Genomic DNA, 20941 nt, shown 5'->3' on the forward strand with positions numbered 1-20941 from the left:
CTCAATAGCAAGGCTATGCTCACTGAGTCTTTACATAGTCAAACATTTCCTTTTCTGGGGCAGTCACAGTGCTTTTCTGCCACTGTGTACTCTCTGTTTAGTGCCAAATAGCATTCTAGTTTGCTCAGTTTTTTTGGTAAATTCTTTCCAACGAGTCAAGTAATTATCTTTTTGTTTTCTCATGATTTGGTTGGGTCTAAATGTGTTGCTGTCCTGGGGCTCTGTGGTGTCTGTTTGTAAACAGAGTCCCAGGACCAGCTAGCTTAGGGGGCTCTTCTCAAGGTTCATCTCTCTGTAGGTGATGGCTTTGTTATTGAAGGGTTGGGAATTGCTTCCTTTTAGGTGATTGTAGAATTTAACAGCTCTTTTCTAGATTTTGGTAATTAGTGGGTATCAGCCTAATTCTGCTCTGCATGCATTATTTGGTGTTTTACGTTGTACACTGAGGATATTTTTGCAGAATTCTGCATGCATAGTCTTAACTTGGTGTTTGTCCCATTTTGTGAATACTTGGTTGGTGAGCAGACACCAGACCTCATAACCATAAATGGCAATGGGTTCTATAACCAATTCAAGTATCTCTCTCTCTCTCTCTCTCTGCCTCGCCTCCCCCTCCTGCCCTTCTCTCCTCTCCTCCCCTCCTCCTACCTCTCCCCCTTCTCCCCCAGGGGGTGGGGGTAAGACCCAGATGATGGGGGAGATCAAGGTGGCCTTGAAGAAGGAGGTGAAACAAGAGGGAGACCAGCTGATCCTGGAAGTCCTACAGTGTAGAAACATCACTTACAAATTCAAGAGCCCAGACCACCTACCAGGTGTGTGTGTGTGTGTGTGTGTGTGTGTGTGGCCAGGAATGTTTAAACAAACAAACATTTTACCGATAGGGGCCATTTTTGTTAGTCACCACGAGGTCAAATGCTATTTTTAGGGGGTTTAGGGTTAAGGTTAGAATTCGTCTCAGGGTTAGAATTACGTTAAAGGTTGAGGTTAGGGTTAGGGTTAGTACGGGCTAGGGGTTAGGGAAAATAGGATTTTGAATGGGACTGAATTGTGTGTCCCCACAAGGTTAGCTGTACAAGACTGTGCACCTGTGCTTGTCTGTCTGTCTGCCTCACTGACTGTCTGACTGTGTGTCTCTCTGTAGATCTCTATGTGAAGCTGTACGTTGTTAATGTGGCGACTCAGAAGAGGATCATCAAGAAGAAGACAAGAGTGTGTCGACACGACAGAGAACCCTCCTTCAACGAGACCTTTAGGTTTAGCCTCAACCCCACCGGACACTCCCTGCAGGTAACAAACATATGTCTAATATACCCTTTTACTCTGGTTTCCTGCTTCATTCAGACTGTTCATTGTTCTAATAGGCTCGTGTGTGTGTGTCTGTGTGTGTTTAATACTTGTAATTCTTGTACTTTTCACACACACACACATTAAATTGTTGTTTTACTATCCCTGAGGAGACCAAACAATTGATTCCCATTCAAAATCTTAACCCTAACCTTATCCTTAAACCCCTTACCCTAAACCTAACTTTTAAACTCTAACCCTAATTGTAACCCTAATCCTAATTGTAACCCTAAACCAAACCCCTAAACCTAAAATAGCCTTTTTTCTTGTGGGGACTGGCGAAATGTCCCCATTTGTCTGAGTGTTCCTTGTTTTGCTATCCTTGGAAGGACTTCTGGTCCCCACAAGGATAGTAAAACCAAACACATGCTCGCACACACAGAAACAAACAAACAAACAAACAAACAAACATAAACACACACCACACACACTGGATACCCACTACAAGTATGTGTATGTTCTCTCCTGTCCCCAGTTGTTCCTGGTGTCTAACGGGGGTAAGTTTATGAAGAAGACCCTGATAGGAGAGGCCTACATCTGGCTGGACAAGGTGGACATGAGGAAGAGGGTGGTCAGCTGGCACAAGCTGCTGGTCAATTCCACACACAACCAGTCCTGAGAGTTCAACTTAAGGTCACAGAGAGGTCAACCAGAGGTCAGTGAAGGTCAATGAATAGTATTGGTCAGTGCTTGCTCGTAGAGGACGAAAAAGAGGAAAAGGGATATGAGTTGCGTTACAGAGTACCCTGCATCTCCTTTGTGTTATTTTATATGGAAAGAAGAGAGCGAGGAAGGAGAGGAAGGAAGGAAGGAAGGAAGGAAGGAAGGAAGGAAGGAAGGAAGGAAGGAAGGAAGGAAGTAAGGAAGGAAGGAAGGAAGGAAGGAAGGAAGGAAGGAAGATGGCCTATCCCCTCACACTGCCATAAATGGATTGTACCCTGATTCTTTATTGGATAGTAACAGCCAGAGACTCAACCCTGATTTCTGAATGGACCAAATATTCAGAGACTGTACCCGGATTGGATAGAGACTGCCAGCACACACACACGCACGCACGCACGCGCGCACGCACGCACACATACACATACACACACACACACACACACACACACACACACACACACACACACACACACACACACAGAGGAATGAAGAAGTCCCCTTATCTGCTGTAAGAGGATACACACATCTCACAATCTCCCAGCTCTCTGCTGGACATGTCGGATGCAAAACCTGACGTCAATCAGGACTGTGCAGCAATACCACAGAGTAATTCCCATGCCAGAACTACTCCTTTCTGTTTTGTCTGGATCTGATGCTGCTGTCTATGGTTTATCATAGCCTCCACGTTAAGATCTTTGTGATCTGTGAATCTGTCAGTCAGTCAGTCAGTGGGGTGCAAATTAATGTATTTGTTTTTTGTCCTGGGCTGCTTGACAAAGTATGGAATGTTTGYTGTATGATACTATTCGTGTAATGTAAAAAAAAAACAAGGTTTATGTACATTGAAAATCTATGGTTGATATTGCAGTAACTGAAGCTGACATTATCTGAACACTTCAGTCCAGTAGGTGGCGGTAATCCCCATTACAGTTAGTTGTCAACCGCCATAAAACTAAAGTGTTAATGTACATTCAGATGTAGATAGATATATGTCTGAATATGAATCATATCAAAGACACAGTGTACAGAGAAATGTTATTTATGAACATAGAGTTTATAACAATAAAACATACAGATATTGCAGATGATGCGAGGGGTCTCCTCATGTGCAGTTTATTCTAAAGACTAAATGTATTCTGTACAGAATAAGGTATGTATGGAAGGAGCACAGACAATCCAATCACTTTAGCTCTGATGTTATGCAGTTATACTGGGTGTTAGTCATTGGAAAAAATAGGAAAATGCAGTTCAACTGGGGAATGTGGAACTCATTTTACAACTGAGACATTAGAGAGGAGAACTACTACATGGATATCCTTCCTCTTACAGGTGGTGAGAAGAGAACAGATAGAAAGGGGATGTCAGGTATCTTCCTCTTCAAACTATCCCCTATTATGTCCTGAATGTTACTCACTGAGGAAGATCATATGATTTTACTGGACCCATCTGACTTGATATTTTTGTGTTGTCTTTCACACACGTGACTGGAGGCTTAAACAATAGCTTTGGTTTGAGAGAGAAACCTGGATTGCTGGCCACTTTGCCCGACCTGCAATCGGACAGAGGGATGTGTAGCATCTCTCTGGTGAAGTGCTCTGATCACCTGTCTGGGCCGCTCACCTGTTCTATGTCAAAGCAACAGGTAAACACACCTGTCCTCTTGGTGTGTGCCATCACAGTCTGGTTCTCTATGCTGTGTGTGTGTGTGTTAATGTCATCACATCACACAATGTGTGGTTTGTTTAATAACAGAACATCCAACCTCATGCTGTACACAGTACACTGTAAATTGTACACTGTGCAGTCGGTGTCCGTGTAAGTGGAGGTAATGCAACAACACAGTGAACCAGCCTGTGGCACTGCCTCTGCTCAATGCTCTAAGTCATTACCTATGGCCCAGTCATCACATATGGCCGGGACATGCTGATACACACTTATATACAGTATAGGTCAATGTTACTGTCGGTCATCACTATAGTAGCCTGGTTTTCATCTCGGTTCAGCTATTACATTCCATTCCTTGTACTCTGTGTCTTTGGTAAATGACAGTAGTGGCAGGGAGTGGAATATTAGCTAAAAAGATTGGTACCCAGACTATGAATATGGTGCATCATAGTAAACAACATCACCAGGTGACCCAAGAGACCTACTACCCTCAACCCGACTGCTAGTGTCTAGGCATATCACTGAGGAACTAGGGGTGACAGATGCAATTTCCTAATACATAAAGTCCATATCAGAGGCTCGAAATGCAGACACTGAGTCAAGATGTCAGAATGTTCATAAAACAAAAAATAAACATGATTTTAAAGAAAGGTAAAAAGGTTTTACAAAAATTATATTGTTGTGCCAACCTTATTTTGTAAGCAAACCCATTGGTTCTGTTGAAGTAATTCTATGCAACATAGACTTTGTGTTTGAATGCATTTTCTTAACAAGTAATATCAGTGAACATTGCGTCTGAAAATATGTATCTTATGAAGAGAATTTTGATTTATATATTATTAAAGAAAAATATAAAAAAATATAGATACATTTTTTTACTACCTGTATACAATCATATACATCAAGCTTGTGCACTTTAGTATTACATTGTTGACTGATTTCCTTGTTCCGTGTAAAGTGTCATAACATGCAAGTTGAAGTGGCTGTTCCAATTAGTGTCTTTATGTTGAGATGATTTTGAGTTTGTGATGTATGAAGGAGTTCATACAAAACTGTTTTTGATTTACATGGCAAAAGAAAAACTCAAACTAAATCTACAATCACAGACAATTTAAGGTACATATTGCTTCATATCTGAGGAGACACCATCAAACCGTATGGTTGATATAACCCCCAACACATGTATGTATAAATCCATGATGATCAGTCCGAGAAGAATTATGAGGTCATTTTCAAAGCCCAACTCCAGGTCTGTCCCCCATTCATGTTCTCCTCAGATTACACTCAGCTAGATTGTCAATATCCATTGTCGCTCAGTCCGTTCCTAGTAACCATGAAACCAATCAAAYGTGTGTATCTGTGAGGGGTGTGAATGTGGCGTACTCATCTGATCTATGTAAATATAAAGTGTTTTTATTTTCTACAGAGATTGATTGTTCGTATTGTCTGAGGTTTGAGCATGTGAGTGTAAAACAAAAATACAAAAAACTTAAAACCTGTCTGTCTGTCTGTCTCTAGTGGTGTGTGTGAGAAGGTGATTATGTGATCTGACCGTGCGTTGTCAACCCATGGGTGTCTGACTGTAAAACTATGTCAAAGATGCCCAGCCAACCAGAGGGGACAAATCTACTCCATTTCAGTTGTCTGAGACTTCCTGTTACCACACTGGATGTTGCATGTCTGTCAATATTTTGCTTCCAGATATGTTCAAAAAGAGGGAGATAATATGTATAGATTTATCGGAAGTTGTATGCCGACTGTATAAAGATTATGCTTGTAAAATGGTCTTGTTTTTCACTCAGTGTAAAAATGGGGAATCTATCGTTCTGGTTTTGTGGTTGTACACAGGATGTGTTAAGATATTATTATGCAAATTGTGCTGTAAAAAACGGCTGTTTCCCTAAAATCTAAAGAATAAATATAAAAAGAGATTTATTCCACAACCTAAAAGGAGTTTTGGTTACATCTTTGAGTGTGTTCTGTATTATGCATCTATAGTATTTGCCTTCTGCTCTCTTACAGCTATACTGTACATCCATGTATTATTATAGCAATACTATCATTCCTGTATGTACACTGTATGTACACCATGGGAAAGCAGCCTCTCGGTGATGGCTCGTTATGGACCATAGCACAGACATACCGCTTCTGGACACTACACATGTTGTACACTCACATGCACGCTCTCATGCATGCAGGCACAGACACACACACACACACACACACACACACACACACACACACACAAACATGCACAGACACAAACAAAGACCTGTGCTGTGCTGAGAGAGCGTATATAGTAACCATTAGTCCTGCTCTAGCACCTCTGCATCCCCAGTTAACTGAGAGACTGGCGGCTCTATCTCCATCTCTGTCTATTATCTGTCAAGGCCTCCTGCCTTTCAGTACTACCATGTCCTTCCTTTGACTCGCTCTACTTCTCTCCTCTTTCCTCCTCTCTCTGTCTAGGCAGATCTCACTGTAGAATACATTGCCATGGTACATCTGCTCCCTTGCTCACACATCTGTGTGAAGAAGAGAGCGAGAGAATGTGTATGTGGGTGTACCTGTGTGTGTTTGTGAGTGAGAGCGAGGGGGGTGAGAGAGAGCAGGTGAGAGGACGAGCTAGATGGTGTGTGGTTGCTGAGCAACGATTGACAACCAAAAATCCCAAGCATTCCGGCTGTGTTGCCCTGCCCTGCCTCTGGATTGAACTGTCTGACTGGCTCATCTGTTGTCCAATCAAACATGGCCTCTGTCACCTGATACATAATATATACAGTAGATTGGTTACATTGTTTTCACAGGCCGTTTTACATTGAAATGTATCACCAATATTGAAGGACACAACCCATAGGCAAAACATATACAGTAGACTAGGCGATCGCATGATGTTTACTGTAACACCAAGTCTCTGCTATACATATAATAATACTTGTCTTGTTAGCAAAGCAACCAAAGGCTATGTAGGCCTAGCTTTTGGCACAACATCCTTGGCCCGGTAACAAGTATGTAACTCATAGTGCTTGTAAAGGTAGTGCATCTTGTAAAACCCTTCAGATGGATCACATTGTAAAGGCTTAAATTTGATACTCTAAATCAGGATTATTCAACCGGCGGTCCGCAAAGGTAATGCATGGGGGTCCGCGAAAATATACACTACCGTTCAAAAGTTTGKGGTCACTTAGAAATGTCCTTGTTTTTGAAAGAAAAGCACATTTTTCGTCCATTAAAATAACATCAAATTGATCGAAATACAGTGTAGACATTGTTAATGTTGTAAATAACTATTGTAGCTGGAAATGGCAGATTTTTGATGGAATATCTACATAGGCGTACAGAGGCCGATTATCAGCAACCATCACTCCTGTGTTCCAATGGCACGCTGTGTTAGCTAATCCAAGTTTATCATTTTAAAAGGATAATTGATCATTAGAAAACCCGTTTGCAATTATGTTAGCACAGCTGAAAACTGTTGTTCTGATTAAAGAAGCAATAAAAATGGCCTTCTTTAGACTAGTTGAGTATCAACTAGTTGAGCCTCAGCATTTGTGGGTTGATTACAGGCTCAAAATGGCCAGAAACAAAGCACTTTCTTCTGAAACTCGTCAGTCTATTCTTGTTCTGAGAAATGAAGGCTATTCTATGTGAGAAATTGCCAAGAAACTGAAGATGTCGTACAACGCCGTGTACTACTCCCTTCACAGAACAGCGCAAACTGGCTCTAACCAGAATAGAAAGAGGAGTGGGAGGCCCCGGTACACGACTAAGCAAGAGGACAAGTACATTAAAGTGTCTAGTTTGAGAAACAGACGCCTCACAAGTCCTCAAATGGCAGCTTCATTAAATAGTACCCGCAAAACACCAGTCTCAACGTTAACAGTGAAGAGGTGACTCCAGGATGCTGGCCTTCTAGGCAGAGWTCCTCTSTCCAGTGTCTGTGTTCTTTTGCCCGTCTTAATCTTTTCWTTTCATWGGCCAGTCTGAGACATGGCTTTTTCTTTGCAACTCTGCCTAGAAGGCCAGCATCCTGGAGTGGCCTCTTCACTGTTGACGTTGAGACTGGTGTTTTGCGGGTACTATTTAATGAAGCTGCCAGTGTATATGTCCCCATGCCTTTACACATGAATCAATCTTTTCTTCTCTTTAAGCTTTGGATCCACAGTCAGCACACAGCTTCGGGGCTTTGTGTGAGCAAGACCTACAAACAAATCGGCTGATCTGTCACACAGTTTTTATGGGCCTTGTTTCGTGGGCACCTGCAGCAGGTGTTGCATAATCTCTCTGAAGCGGTGGCATGGTCTCTCGGAAAAAGTCCACTCCATGCCTATCAGACCAAAATGACTCCACAACCATGCTCTTTCTGCCATATGCCCTGAGTTCATCCATAGACATGTCCTACGTACTGTTTCCTTTTCTGTGTGCATGAGCAACAGTACAATCTCTGATGTGCTGCAAMATCTGCATGTCAAATGAACTTGTCACTCTTTTTTCTACCCAGACAGTGCCATCCTTCCCAGACTCCTGTCTCAGCTTAGCAGTTGGGATCACCGTCTCAGTTGGCTCTGTTCTGGTTTTTCTGCGGTGAGGCTTGGAAGCGGAGGTTTGAAGTCAACATCAAAATCAGATGAAGACTCTTCATCAGCAACTGTTGATTTCAAGCTCAATATCTGATCCTCCATCCGACTCCAACTCATCTAAAGCATTTGCAATGTTGCCAGTGCGTCCATTTGTTTTGTTTGGCTTGCCATTGTGAACTACACACATTGTATGTTGTACTCAGTGTCTGATTTGACTCTCTGAGGGGAAATTATATACAATTTCCAGCCTTTCATAATAAAATAATTAGACCCCCACAAATCATTACACTATTGTTCTAAATTCAATCTTCCTCTTCACCCTCATTATTCAGATCAATCAAATTCAATCATCCTCTTCATTCAGTTCATTGAAGTTACATGCACCATTATCAGTTTCTATCTGGATTCTATCGTTCATTCATCAATTGTAGCATATTTTATGTTACTAGTTGTTGCTTAATAGCCAGAGCAATGCTGCCGTGCGAGTGGTCATGTGCTGAATGCATGGACAGCACAGATATTCTTGGAAAAAGTGAAATTTGGAAATAGAGCTGCACCTCTTAAATTATTTGTTAATTGATAAAGGTAAGTGTCATAGGAACTGCAGAATATGCCCTTTCTAGTACTATATAGAAATCAAAATGTTTTACCTGCAAGTTACTCTGGATTTGATAAAGTGATCCTCCTTTCCCTGCATCTGTAAATTACAAGATGCGACCATCTCTTCATGTAAAATTTAGCAACTGATAGGCCTGATATTGTCACTCATCAGATTTCTCTTAACTTAATCTTGTCTATAGTCTATCTCATATTATGTGGGAAATTAGTTTCAGTATAGTTTAGGTCAGGGGCGCAACTTTGGTTTTAGAAGTGGGGAAGACATAACCTGGCGGGTGGTCTGGGGGTCCTCTCTCAGAATTTGTTTGGGTATCTAAAGATAATTTCCTGCATTTATACACAATCTAGATATGGCCCTTTTGGGGTCACTTAAATTGTAAAAAAGAATAGAATATGTTTCTAAACACTTCTGCATGAATGTGGATGCTATCATGATTATGGATAATCCTAAATGAATTGTGAATAATAAGGAGTGAGAAAGTTATAGATGCACAAATATCATACCCTCCAAAAAATGTGAACCTCCCCAAGATGGCGTAGCAGTGCAGACGTGGTATGTCCTCCTCTCATTTACTTTTTGTATTTTCCGTCTTTTTTGTATATATTTCAATTTATTTTTCAATCTCTTTTCAATTTTTWAATTAAATATACCTTCCGGTAACCCGCCTCGCTCAATGTGACACGGATCCGCCAAAACTTTTATCTGAAGCTAGCCATCAGAAGCGAACCAGTTAATTAGCTACTAGCTATTTAGTCATTGTTAGCCACTGCTAGCGGCCTTTACCCTCTGCACAGGCAACAGACCTGCCAGCCTCGGACTGTTTTTCTCCACTACAACGCCGGATTCCTGCCGTAAACCCTGGACCATTACTCCTGATCATCACAGATAGCTAGCTGCCACCGAGTGACCCAGCCCCGAAGATAGCCCTGAGCCAGGCGCATCTCCCGGCTAGCAAACAAAATTACTACAACTACAATACCTCTTTCGCCATCTGGCCCGGTCCCTTCATCGACACGGCGCCCCGCCGTACCACCACGACTGGTCCGCAGACAGAATTCCATCCTCTCTGCCCTCATCTGTCGGCCCTAGCCCCGAACTCAGGCCCTGTGTGTAGTTAACCGACCCTCTCTGCCTAGTAATCGCCATTTTACCTGTTGTTGTTGTCTTAGCTGAGTAGCTGTTGTTGTCTTACCCGTTGTTGTCTTAGCTAGCTCTCCCAATCAACACCTGTGATTGCGCTATGCCTCGCTTAATGTCTCTCTCAAATGTCAGTATGCCTTGTATACTGTTGTGTAGGATAGTTGTCATTGTTTTAGTTTACTGCAGAGCCCCTAGCCCCACTGTACATGCCTCAGATACATCCTTTGTCCCACCTCCCACACATGTGGTGACCTCACGCAGTATAACCAGCGTGTCCAGAGATGCAACCTCTCTTATCATCACTCAGTGCCTGGGCTTGCCTCCACTGTACCCGCACCCCACCCGCACATTATGCCCTRAATCTATTCTACCACGCCCAGAAATCGGCTCCTTTTATTCTCTAGACGACCAGTTTTGCTAGCCTTTAGTCATACCCTCATCCTACTGCTCCTCGGATGATGTGGAGGTTAACCCAGGCCCTGCGTGTCTCCAGAAACTCTCATTTGTTGACTTCTGTAATCGAAAAGCCTTGGTTTCATGCATGTTAACATCAGAAGCCTCCTCCCTAAGTTTGTTTTACTCACTGCTTTAGCACACTCCGCCAACCCTGATGTCCTTGCCGTGTCTGAATCCTGGTTTAGGAAGGCCACCAAAAATTCTGAGATTTCCATACCCAAATATAACATTTTCCGTCAAGATAGAACTGGCAAAGGGGGAGGAGTTGCAATCTACTGCAGAGATACCTTGCAAAGTTCTGTCATACTTTCCAGGTCTATGCCCAAACAGTTCGAACTTCAATTTTTTTTTTTTAAATGAATCTCTCCAGAAATGAGTCTCTCACTGTTGCCGCCCGTTATAGACCCCCCTCAGCTCCCAGCTGTGCCCTGGACACCATATGTGAATTGATTGCCCCCCATCTATCTTCAGAGTTCGTTCTGTTAGGTGACCTAAACTGGGATATGCTTAACACCCCAGCAGTCCTACAATCTAAGCTAGATGCCCTAAATCTCACACAAATTATCAAGGAAACCACCAGGTACAACCCTAAATCCGTAAACATGGGCACCCTCATAGATATTATCCTGACCAATTTGCCCTCCAAATACACCTCTGCTGTTTTCAATCAGGATCTCAGCGATCACTGCCTCATTGCCTGCATCTGATATGGGTCCGCGGTCAAACGACCACCCCTCATCTCTGTCAAACGCTCCCTAAAACAGTTCTGCGAGCAGACCGTTTCTAATCGACCTGGCCCGGGTATCCTGGAAGGATATTGACCTCATCCCGTCAGTCGAGGATGCCTGGTCGTTCTTTAAAATAATTTCCTGGCCTGGTCTAAGGCACTGCATCGCAGTGCTAGCTGTGCCACCAGAGACTCTGGGTTCGAGACCAGGCTCTGTCGCAGCCGGCCGCGACCGGGAGGCCCATGAGGCGGCGCACAATTGGCCTAGCGTCGTCTGGGAGGGTTTGGCCGACAGGAATATCCTTGTCTCATCGCGCACTGGCGACTCCTGTGGCGGGCCGGGCGCAGTGCACGCTGGCCAGGTCGCTAGGTGTATGGTGTTTCCTTCGGCACATTGGTGCGGCTGGCCTCCCTGTTGGATGTGCGCTGTGTTAAGAAGCAGTGCGGCTTGGTTGGGTTGTTTTTCGGCCTCTCGACCTTCGCCTCTCCCGAGTCCGTGCGGGAGTTGTAGCGATGGGACAAGACAGTAACTACCAGCAATTCGATACCACGAAATTGGGGAGAAAAAGGGGGTAAAATATATTTTTTTATTTAAAAAAGTAWTTCCCTCACCATCTTAAATAAGCATGCCCCTTTCAAAAAAATGTAGAACTAAGAACAGATATAGCCCTTGGTTCACTCCAGACCTGACTGCCCTCGACCAGCACAAAAACATCCTGTGGCATACTGCACTAGCATCAAATAGTCCCCGCGATATGCAACTGTTCAGGGAAGTCAGGAACCAATACACGCAGTCAGTCAGGAAAGCAAAGGCTAGCTTTTTCAAACAGAAATGTTCATCCAAAAAGTTTTGGGACACTGTAAAGTCCATGGAAAACAAGAGCACCTCCTCCCAGCTGCCCACTGCACTGAGGCTAGGTAACACGGTCACCACCGATAAATCCATGATAATCRAAAATTTCAATAAGCATTTCTCTACAGCTGTCCATGCTTTCCTCCTGGCTACCCCAACCCCAGCCAACAGCTCCGCACTCCCCACAGCTACTTGCCCGAGCCTCACCAGCTTCTCCTTCACACAAATCCAGATAGCAGATGTTCTGAAAGAGCTGCAAAACCTGGACCCCTACAAATCAGCTGGGCTAAACAATCTGGACCGACTCTTTCTAAAATTATCCGCCGCCATTGTTGCAACCCCTATTACCAGTCTGTTCAACCTCTCTTTCGTATCGTCTTGAGATCCCTAAAGATTGGAAAGCTGCCGCGGTCATCCCCCTCTTCAAAGGGGGTGACACTCTATACCCAAACTGTTATAGGCCTATATCCACCCTGCCCTGCCTATCTAAAGTCTTTGAAAGCCAAGTTAATAAACAGATCACTGACCATTTTGAATCCCACCGTACCTTCTCCGCTGTGCAATCCGGTTTCCGAGCTGGTCATGGGTGCACCTCAGCCACGCTCAAGGTACTAAACGATATCATAACCACCATCGATAAAAGACAGTACAGTCTTCATCGACCTGGCCAAGGCTTTCGACTCTGTCAATCACCGTATTCTTATCGGCAGACTCAATAGCCTTGGTTTCTCAAATGACTGCCTCGCCTGGTTCACCAACTGCTTCGCAGACAGAGTTCAGTGTGTCAAATCGGAAGGCCTGTTGTCCGGACCTCTGGCAGCCTCTATGAGGGTACCACAGGGTTCAATTCTCGGGGCGACTCTTTTCTCTGTATATATCAACGATGTCGCTCTTGCTGCGGGTGATTCCCTGATCCACCTCTACGCATACGACACCATTCTATATACATCTGGCCCTTCTTTGGACACTGTGTTAACTAACCTCCAGACGAGCTTCAATGCCATACAACACTCCTTCCGTGGCCTCCAACTGCTCTTAAACGCTAGTAAAACCAAATGCATGCTTTTCAACCGTTCGCTGCCCGCACGACTAGCATCACTACTCTGGACAGTTCTGACCAAGAATACGTGGACAACTACAAATACCTAGGTGTCTGGCTAGACTGTAAACTCTCCTTCCAGACTCATAACAAACATCTCCAATCCAAAATCAAATCTAGAATTGGCTTTCTATTTCGCAACAAAGCCTCCTTCACTCACGCCGCAAAACTTACCCTAGTAAAACTGACTATCCTACCGATCCTCGACTTCGGCGATGTCATCTACAAAATAGCTTCCAAAACTCTACTCAGCAAACTGGATGCAGTCTATCACAGTGCCATCCGTTTTCTTACCAAATCACCTTATACCACCCACCACTGCGACCTGTATGCTCTCGTCGGCTGGCCCTCGCTACATATTCGTCGCCAGACCCACTGGCTCCAGGTCATCTATAAGTCTTTGCTAGGAAAAGCTCCGCCTTATCTCAGTTCACTGGTCACGATAACAACACCCACCCGTAGCACACGTTCCAGCAGGTATATCTCACTGATCATCCCCAAAGCCAACACCTCATTTGGCCGCCTTTCCTTCCAGTTCTCTGCTGCCAGTGACTGGAACGAATTGCAAAAATCGCTGAAGTTGGAGACTTTTATTTCCCTCACAACTTTAAACACAGCTATCTGAGCAGCTAACCGATAGTTTTCAGCTTGTACATAGTCCATCTGTAAATAGCCAACCCAATTTTACCTACCTCATCCCCATACTTTTTTTTTTTTCTTTTTTACTTTTCTGTCTTTTGCACACCAGTATCTCTACTTGCACATCATCATTTATCACTCCAGTGTTAATCTGCTAAATTGTAATTATTCGCTCCTATGGCCTATTTATTGCCTACCTCCTCATGCATTTTGCACACACTGTATATTGACTTTCTTTTTTTTCTACTGTTGTCATTTACTTTTTTATTGTTTTATTGGCGTTGTTTATTGTTTTACTCTCATGTGTAACTCTGGGTTGTTGTCTGGTCACACTGTTTGCCTTTATCTTGGCCAGGTCGCAGTTTAGAATGAGAACTTGTCTCATATTAGCCTACCTGGTTAAATAAAGGTGAAAATAAAAATTCAAAAATATAAAAAAGTAGGGATGACCAGAATTCTCTTGATAAGTGTGTGAATTGGACAATTTTCCTATCAAAATATAGACTTTTGGGTGTCAAGAAAATATATTGGAGTAAAAAGTACATTATTTTCTTTTACGAATGTAGTGAAGTAAAAAGTAGCTAAAAATAAAAATAGTTAAGTAATGTACAGATACACAAAAAAGCTATTAAGTAGTACTTTCAAGTATTTTTACACCACTGCCCAATGCCTTCACACCAGTACATTAGCAACTCTTATATACTGTCACACATGCCCTTATTACAGTATTCCAACATAGGTTAGTTGAAACCTGAGTGAGGTGCACATGTACAGTCATAACAGATGCATGCGCCATTATATTATGTGGTGGACACTTGATATGGTCACATGATATTGTTTGTGGTGTGTCACCAAAATCATGTTACACCACACATACAAATATTTTGCTAAGTGGATGGTCTCTCTTCAGAATGTGTAAACGATACAGCAAATGGTGACTTGCATATTAGCAAAATTCAGAAAGAGATAGAGGTCAATATAAATGTTTGACGTTATATCAGTGATGTGTGAGGTATGCATACAATCAAGGGTAAAGTGGCTGAGCAGCAGGGGAAAATAGTATCAGCAACGTCTATGGCGTGTGTGTTAGGAGAGAGTCATGTGAATAGAGGCACTGCAGATAGTGCTGATGATGATCCATCCAAACCACACGTGAAACAAAGGTATCTATTTATTCGGAGAGCCTGTTTCTGTCCTGCCCTTGACTTTGGTGCAGGGCATGTGATGTCCATAGCCTCTTCGTCGCAAAACTCCCTGATCTTGTCAAAAAGATGCGTTTGTCTAGCTGTGTCCAGTCTAGGTGGTGCATTTACAGGCAGACCATCTATGGGAGGTCAGTCCGAACGCTCCTTGGCGACAACACCAGGCTCCAGATCATCGAAGCTGTAAAACAAGGAATAACAAAAAATCAGAAGAGATTACAACCCTGCACAACATCAATTCACCTCCCAAGTTTAGATAAGAATAACCTCATACAATGAAAATATTTTTTTACCTGAAGTACTGGTACTGCTTGATCTGTGGCAGCGGCCTGAAGTATGGAGCTGTTGTTGCCAGCCATAGCTTTTCATCAGCACCGTACCATCCTCCAGTCCAACCAGCTGTGGGATGTTGACCCCTGTCACAGTGCTGTCCTTCACAATACCAGCAATCTCAGACAAAGTGTTCACTCTGGTCTCTCTGAAGCGCTGCTTGATGAGGCCAAAGCACCAGTCAGGGGCAAACTTGGTGTGGCCTGTGATCAGGAAGTGAAGGTCCAGATTGTGATGGAGCTTGTGCATGGTCCACCAGGCACAATACCAGAGCACAAACGTGTTCTTGTTTTGCCCACTGCAGTTATCACAATAGCAGGTCCACAGGTGTTTTCCCAACTCTGCAGTTGGTGAAGAAATGGYGCATGTAGTTGATGAAACCTTGCTTGCGCCAACTCTCTTTTTGATGACTGTATGACTGGTGGATTAGAGTTAGGCATGTTCTACTGATTGATGCTGAAAGACAAATTACAGATACATACATTTTAGCATGATTATACAATAGATGCAAAATGGCATTCTGAGATAACACTACACACAGTTCATACAGGGAATGTTAGCTACTGTAGCTAGCCTGCCATCTAACGTCAGCTGGCTAGCTAACAGCTAGCTTTAACTAGCAAAACAAACCAATTGTCATAGCTAGCTAAAGTTAACCAATAGGTCCAATGTTAGCTAGTTAGCTAGGTTATAACTAGCAATGCGAAATGGCATTCTGAGACAACTACACTAACGTTACACACACTTCATACACATAGGTTAATGTTAGCTAACGTTAGCAAGCCAGCCACCTAACCTCTTTGCTAGCTAACAGCAAGCTTTAACTTGGGGTCTTTGGTTTAGACATGCCACGTTAACTTGCTAAAATATGAAATATAATCCCAATCCATARATTAACATTACTAGCAACACAAACTGATTGTCATAGCAAGCTAAATATCATTAGGTTCATTGTTAGTTAGCAAGCCAGCCATCAAACTGCAGCTGGCTAGCTAACAGCAAGCTTTAGCTTGCAATGAAAACAACTTTCTGACAAAATTAGAAACGTATAATATCTGAATCTGTAACGTAAACTCACCCCATTCCGTACAAATGTGCRSAACCGCAACATTCAAACGAGGCTACAAAGAAAACTAATGGGACTGTAGCGACAGTGTTGACTTCAAAATCGGGGGTGTGAACTAGGTTTCTATTCAAGCGTTGATCGACATGGTAATGGGTCTATAGTATTGGAGAAAAGGTGAAAAAACGGACCCTCCGTTACATCGTGGCGTGTCATGTCGTAACGTACAGCACGCATAAAGCAACTATCTGTCTTACAATCTCTCTCCACCAGGTGTAGCACTTCTCTCATCCTTTAAAAACAAGAAATGGACAGTGACGGGGGTAAGGGGGATACCTAGTCATTTTTTGCGTCATCATTGCATGCGATCATCATTCTCAAAGCCGCTGTTTACTTCTAAGATCACTTTAGCACCACCCTAAAAACACGATTCAAATTCGACACAAACCTTCAAATAGGTATGTAATCACACRTTATATAAACTCTTTATAGTAATTTATTTACATTTTAGAGGCGATAAGGTGATAAGTTGGACAGAACGAGTGAAAAAAAGCGATTTTCCCACACGACATCTCTCCTTCTCACTATCACGCATTAGTTTCGATTCCCCACCCGCCCTTTTTAAATAGACTGCCTGCTTGAATTATGCAGAAACGGGCAGTGTTTAGGTCATGTAATTGATTCTGTTGGAAAGGGGAGAAATTGTGCTTTACAATGGTATTGACATTACAGTTGATCTGGAAGTATTATGTTTTTGGGGGCGTTAAAATAAGGGTGATTGTACGGACCAAGGCGATGTACGAGTTTACGTGAGTTTACGTTAGCTAGATTTTTAACTGTATACATGGATGAAAGCTAGCAACCCCTTTTATAAGACATCCTGAGTCGGTTAGGAGATCTACTTTGTGCATGACACAAGTAATTTCTCCAACAATTGTTTACAGACAGATTATTTCACTTATAATTCACTGTATGGGGTCAGAGGCTTACATACACTAAATTGACTGTGCCTTTAACTTCTCTGCGCACAGATCCCTTTTACGGGATCACTTTCCTAAACAACCGCTAGAATTGCAGGGCGCCAAATGCAAAAAATATTACAAAAAATATTTATAATCATGCAATCACAAGTGAAATATACCAAAACACAGCTTAGCTTGTTGTTAATCCACCTATCGTGACAGATTTTGAAAATGTACTTTACAGCGAATGAAATCCAAGCTTTTGTGAGTGTAGCAATCAATGCTAGAACAGTTAGCCTTATATTAGCTTGGTTAGCTTGGTCACGAAAGTCAGAAAAGCAATAAAATGAATCGCTTACCTTAGATAATCTTTGGATGTTTGCACTCACGAGACTCCCAGTTACACAACAAATGTTCTTTTTGTTCGATAAATATTACTTTTATCACAAAAAAAAACGCCATTTGGGTTGCGCATTATGTTCAGAAAACCAAAGCCTTGTTCCATTCGACAAATTCCAAAAAGTATCCGTAATGGTCGTAGAAACATGTCAAATGGTTTATTATTAATCAATCCGCAGGTTGTTTTTAATCAAACTAATCGAGTAATATTTCAACCGCGACCACTTAACCTATTCATAAGAGACAAAAATGAAAATGCGAGAGCGCTCCTCTAGCGCGCAGGAAACTATTCGGAGGGACAACCTGACCTATTTTTGAAAAATCTCGTTCATTTTTCAAAATAAAAGCCTGAAACTATGTCTAAAGCCTTGGTCACAGCCTGAGGAACCACTGAAAAGGAATCTGGTTGATACCCCTTTAAATGGAAGAAAAGACAGGTCCAGGAAACACATATAAAAAAAAAAAAACACTTCCCGGTATTATTTTCTCAGCGTTTTCGTCTGCAGAATACGTTTTGTTATACTCAAGACAATATTTTTACAGTTTTGGAAAAACTTTGGAGTGTTTCTATCCTAATTGGTAAATTTATAGCATATTCTACGATCTGGGCCAGAGAAAAATGTCCTGTTACCTTTTCTGACCCCTAGCGCTAAGAAAATTTCAGAACATTTAATCATGGCTTTAAGAAGCTTCTGATAGGCTAATTATACATTAATTTCAGTCAATTTGTGAGTGTAAACCTTGTACTTGATTATTTCAAGGGCCTACCTTGAAACTCGTGCGCGTCTTTGCTTGATCATTCACTAGGATTAGAAATCTAATGAAATCAGGCTCTAAGAACCTCAGAAATTTTTTTTGTAGACCTCCACAAGTTGGTTTCAATCGCTTGGGAGCAATTTTCAAAATGCCTTGAGGTACCACGTCAGTCTGGTACAAACAACTAGTATGCAAGTATAAACACCATGGGACCACGCAGTGCCGCATACGGCTCAGGGAAGGCAGATGCGTTCTGTCTCTAGAGGATGAACCGTACTTTGGGTAAGTCAAATCAAAATCCCAGAACAACAGCAAAGGACTTGTGAAGACTGCTAGGATGGAAACAGGTACAAAAGTATCTTAGTCCACAGTAACACGAGTCCTTATATCGACAGTAACACCTGAAATGGCACTCGCAGGAAGAAGCCACTGCGTCCAAAACCGTCATAAGAAAAGGCCAGACTTAGGGTTTCGCCAACTGCACATGGGGACAAATATCGTAACTTGTTTGGAGAAATGTCCTCTGGCTGATGAAACAAAAAATGAAATTGTTTGGCCATAATGACCATGCGTTATGTTTGAGGAAAAAGGATGATGGCTGCGAAAGCCGAAGAAACCACAACCAAAGGGAGAACGGTGTCATAATCTGTTAATTGGTTTTCGGTGGAAGCGGGAATGACACGGGGGTGGCAGCATCTGTTTTGTAGGGAGTGCTTTGCTGCAGGAGGGACTGGTGCACTTCACAAAATAGATTGGCATCATGGAGTTGAGGAAGATTATGGGATATATTGTACAACACTCTCAAGACATGCGAAGTCCGGAAAGCTAAAGCCTTGGTCGCAAATGGGTCTTCCAAATGGACAAAGCCATCACCAAGATAACTTCCAAGTTGTGGGCAAAATGGCTTACAGGACAACACAAGCCAGGGTCATTGGAGTAGCCATCACAAAGCCCTGACCTCATCCTATAGAAAATTTGTGGGCAGAAATGAAAAAGCATGTGTGAGCAAGGAGGCCTACAAACCTGACTCAGTTACACCTGCTCTGTCCGGAGGAATGGGTCAAAATTCACCCAATTTATTGTGGGAAGCTTGTGGAAGGCTACCTGAAACGTTTGACCCAAGTTAAACAATTTAAAGGCAATGCTACCAAATACTAATTGAGTGTATGTAAACTTCTGACCCACTGGGAATGTGATGAAAKAAATAAAAGCTGAAAAAATCATTCTCTCAACTATTWTTCTGATATTTCACATTCTTAAAATAAAGTGGTGATCCTAACTGACCTAAGACAGAACATTTCTTCTAGGATTAAATGTCAGGAATTGTGAAAAACAGTTTTTGGCTGAGGTGTATGTGGCTAAAGTGTATGTAAACTTCCGACTTCAACTGTATATCTTTCCAAAAAAACTGCAGTAGAAAGGACTATCTACGCATTACGAGCAGCTCATTTTAAACACTGCAGACCAATCCAAACTCATCTCTCGGTATGTCCAGCCCACTCATTGTCTCAATACAATCATGACTAGCGGGAAKGTTGCTGWCTTCCTCTGTGGCTRAACCAACTAGGCTCGTAATTTAACAATTTTATTCGTATTTACAGATGACATACACATTTGATATTAAGGCACATGAAAGTTCACATGTTCGAGAAGGCATTTTTGCTAAACAATGCATTTTTGATTTAAAATAAATGTTTACGTTCAAAAGTCTCTCCTGTGAAGTCGTGACATACGCATAGTTTCCTGAATCGGGTCACATATGTCAGAGTTTGCATTTCCTCTTCCAATTATAATGTGGGGAGATCGATTTTTTTTTAAACTATCTAACAAATCTATTAATTTTAAATTTTGCTTACTTCTCCTTTCCATTATCAGTCACCTGATGATAAGACAAGAAAATGTTTTGCTAATGTATGATGGGGGTTCCTGGGTCGGCGGTTTTTCTGGGAGTGGGTCCCTGGGCAAGAAAAGGTTGAAGACCCGTGCTATAAATCACTATATCTAAAAGTCTGTTCAATGGTGCGCTCAATACTGGCCTGGCTCCTCAGACTCCCTGCTCCGGCCAAACGCTACGACACGCCCAAGGATAATTGTGTATTTTTCTCCGCAATGAGTCTAGAATTTTGTACCTCCCTGACCCTTCACCAAACGCAAACACATTCGGGGCCATCTAATTGGTCCAGAAACCAATGGGTTGGGCCAGAGCCAGAACACATGTGGTAAAGCAGGTTTGAAAATCTGTCATTGGTTTTGATACTCTGATTGGTTAGAGACGATGCAATTACTGATGAATTGTTTTGTACACAAACAACTTAAATTATGTCAGTCTCAGACTAAAGTATGTAGCGAAGGACAGAGCAGTGGAAGAATTTAGTGTGAGTCATCAGGCTATCAGTCCACTGCTACCTGTCACTCACACTGTCTCTCTCTGTCTGGGGGGATTG

The 20941-nt window shown here is 42.5% G+C and overlaps 1 protein-coding gene across 1 annotated transcript in view; it reads left to right on the forward strand.

Moving 5' to 3' along the window:
- The window catches only part of LOC111952764 (protein piccolo-like), a 54856-nt gene extending 49258 nt beyond the window's left edge, over positions 1-5598 (forward strand). Inside the window, exons 24-26 of the mRNA XM_070435023.1 lie at positions 669-812; positions 1142-1287; positions 1820-5598. Coding sequence (XP_070291124.1) covers positions 669-812; positions 1142-1287; positions 1820-1963 — 434 coding nt within the window. The 3' untranslated portion in view covers positions 1964-5598. The remainder of the gene's footprint in view (positions 1-668; positions 813-1141; positions 1288-1819) is intronic.
- The last annotated feature ends 15343 nt before the right edge of the window (positions 5599-20941 follow it).

This window comes from Salvelinus sp. IW2-2015, linkage group LG26 (genome assembly GCF_002910315.2).
Source record: "Salvelinus sp. IW2-2015 linkage group LG26, ASM291031v2, whole genome shotgun sequence".
NCBI classification, from domain to species: domain Eukaryota; kingdom Metazoa; phylum Chordata; class Actinopteri; order Salmoniformes; family Salmonidae; genus Salvelinus; species Salvelinus sp. IW2-2015.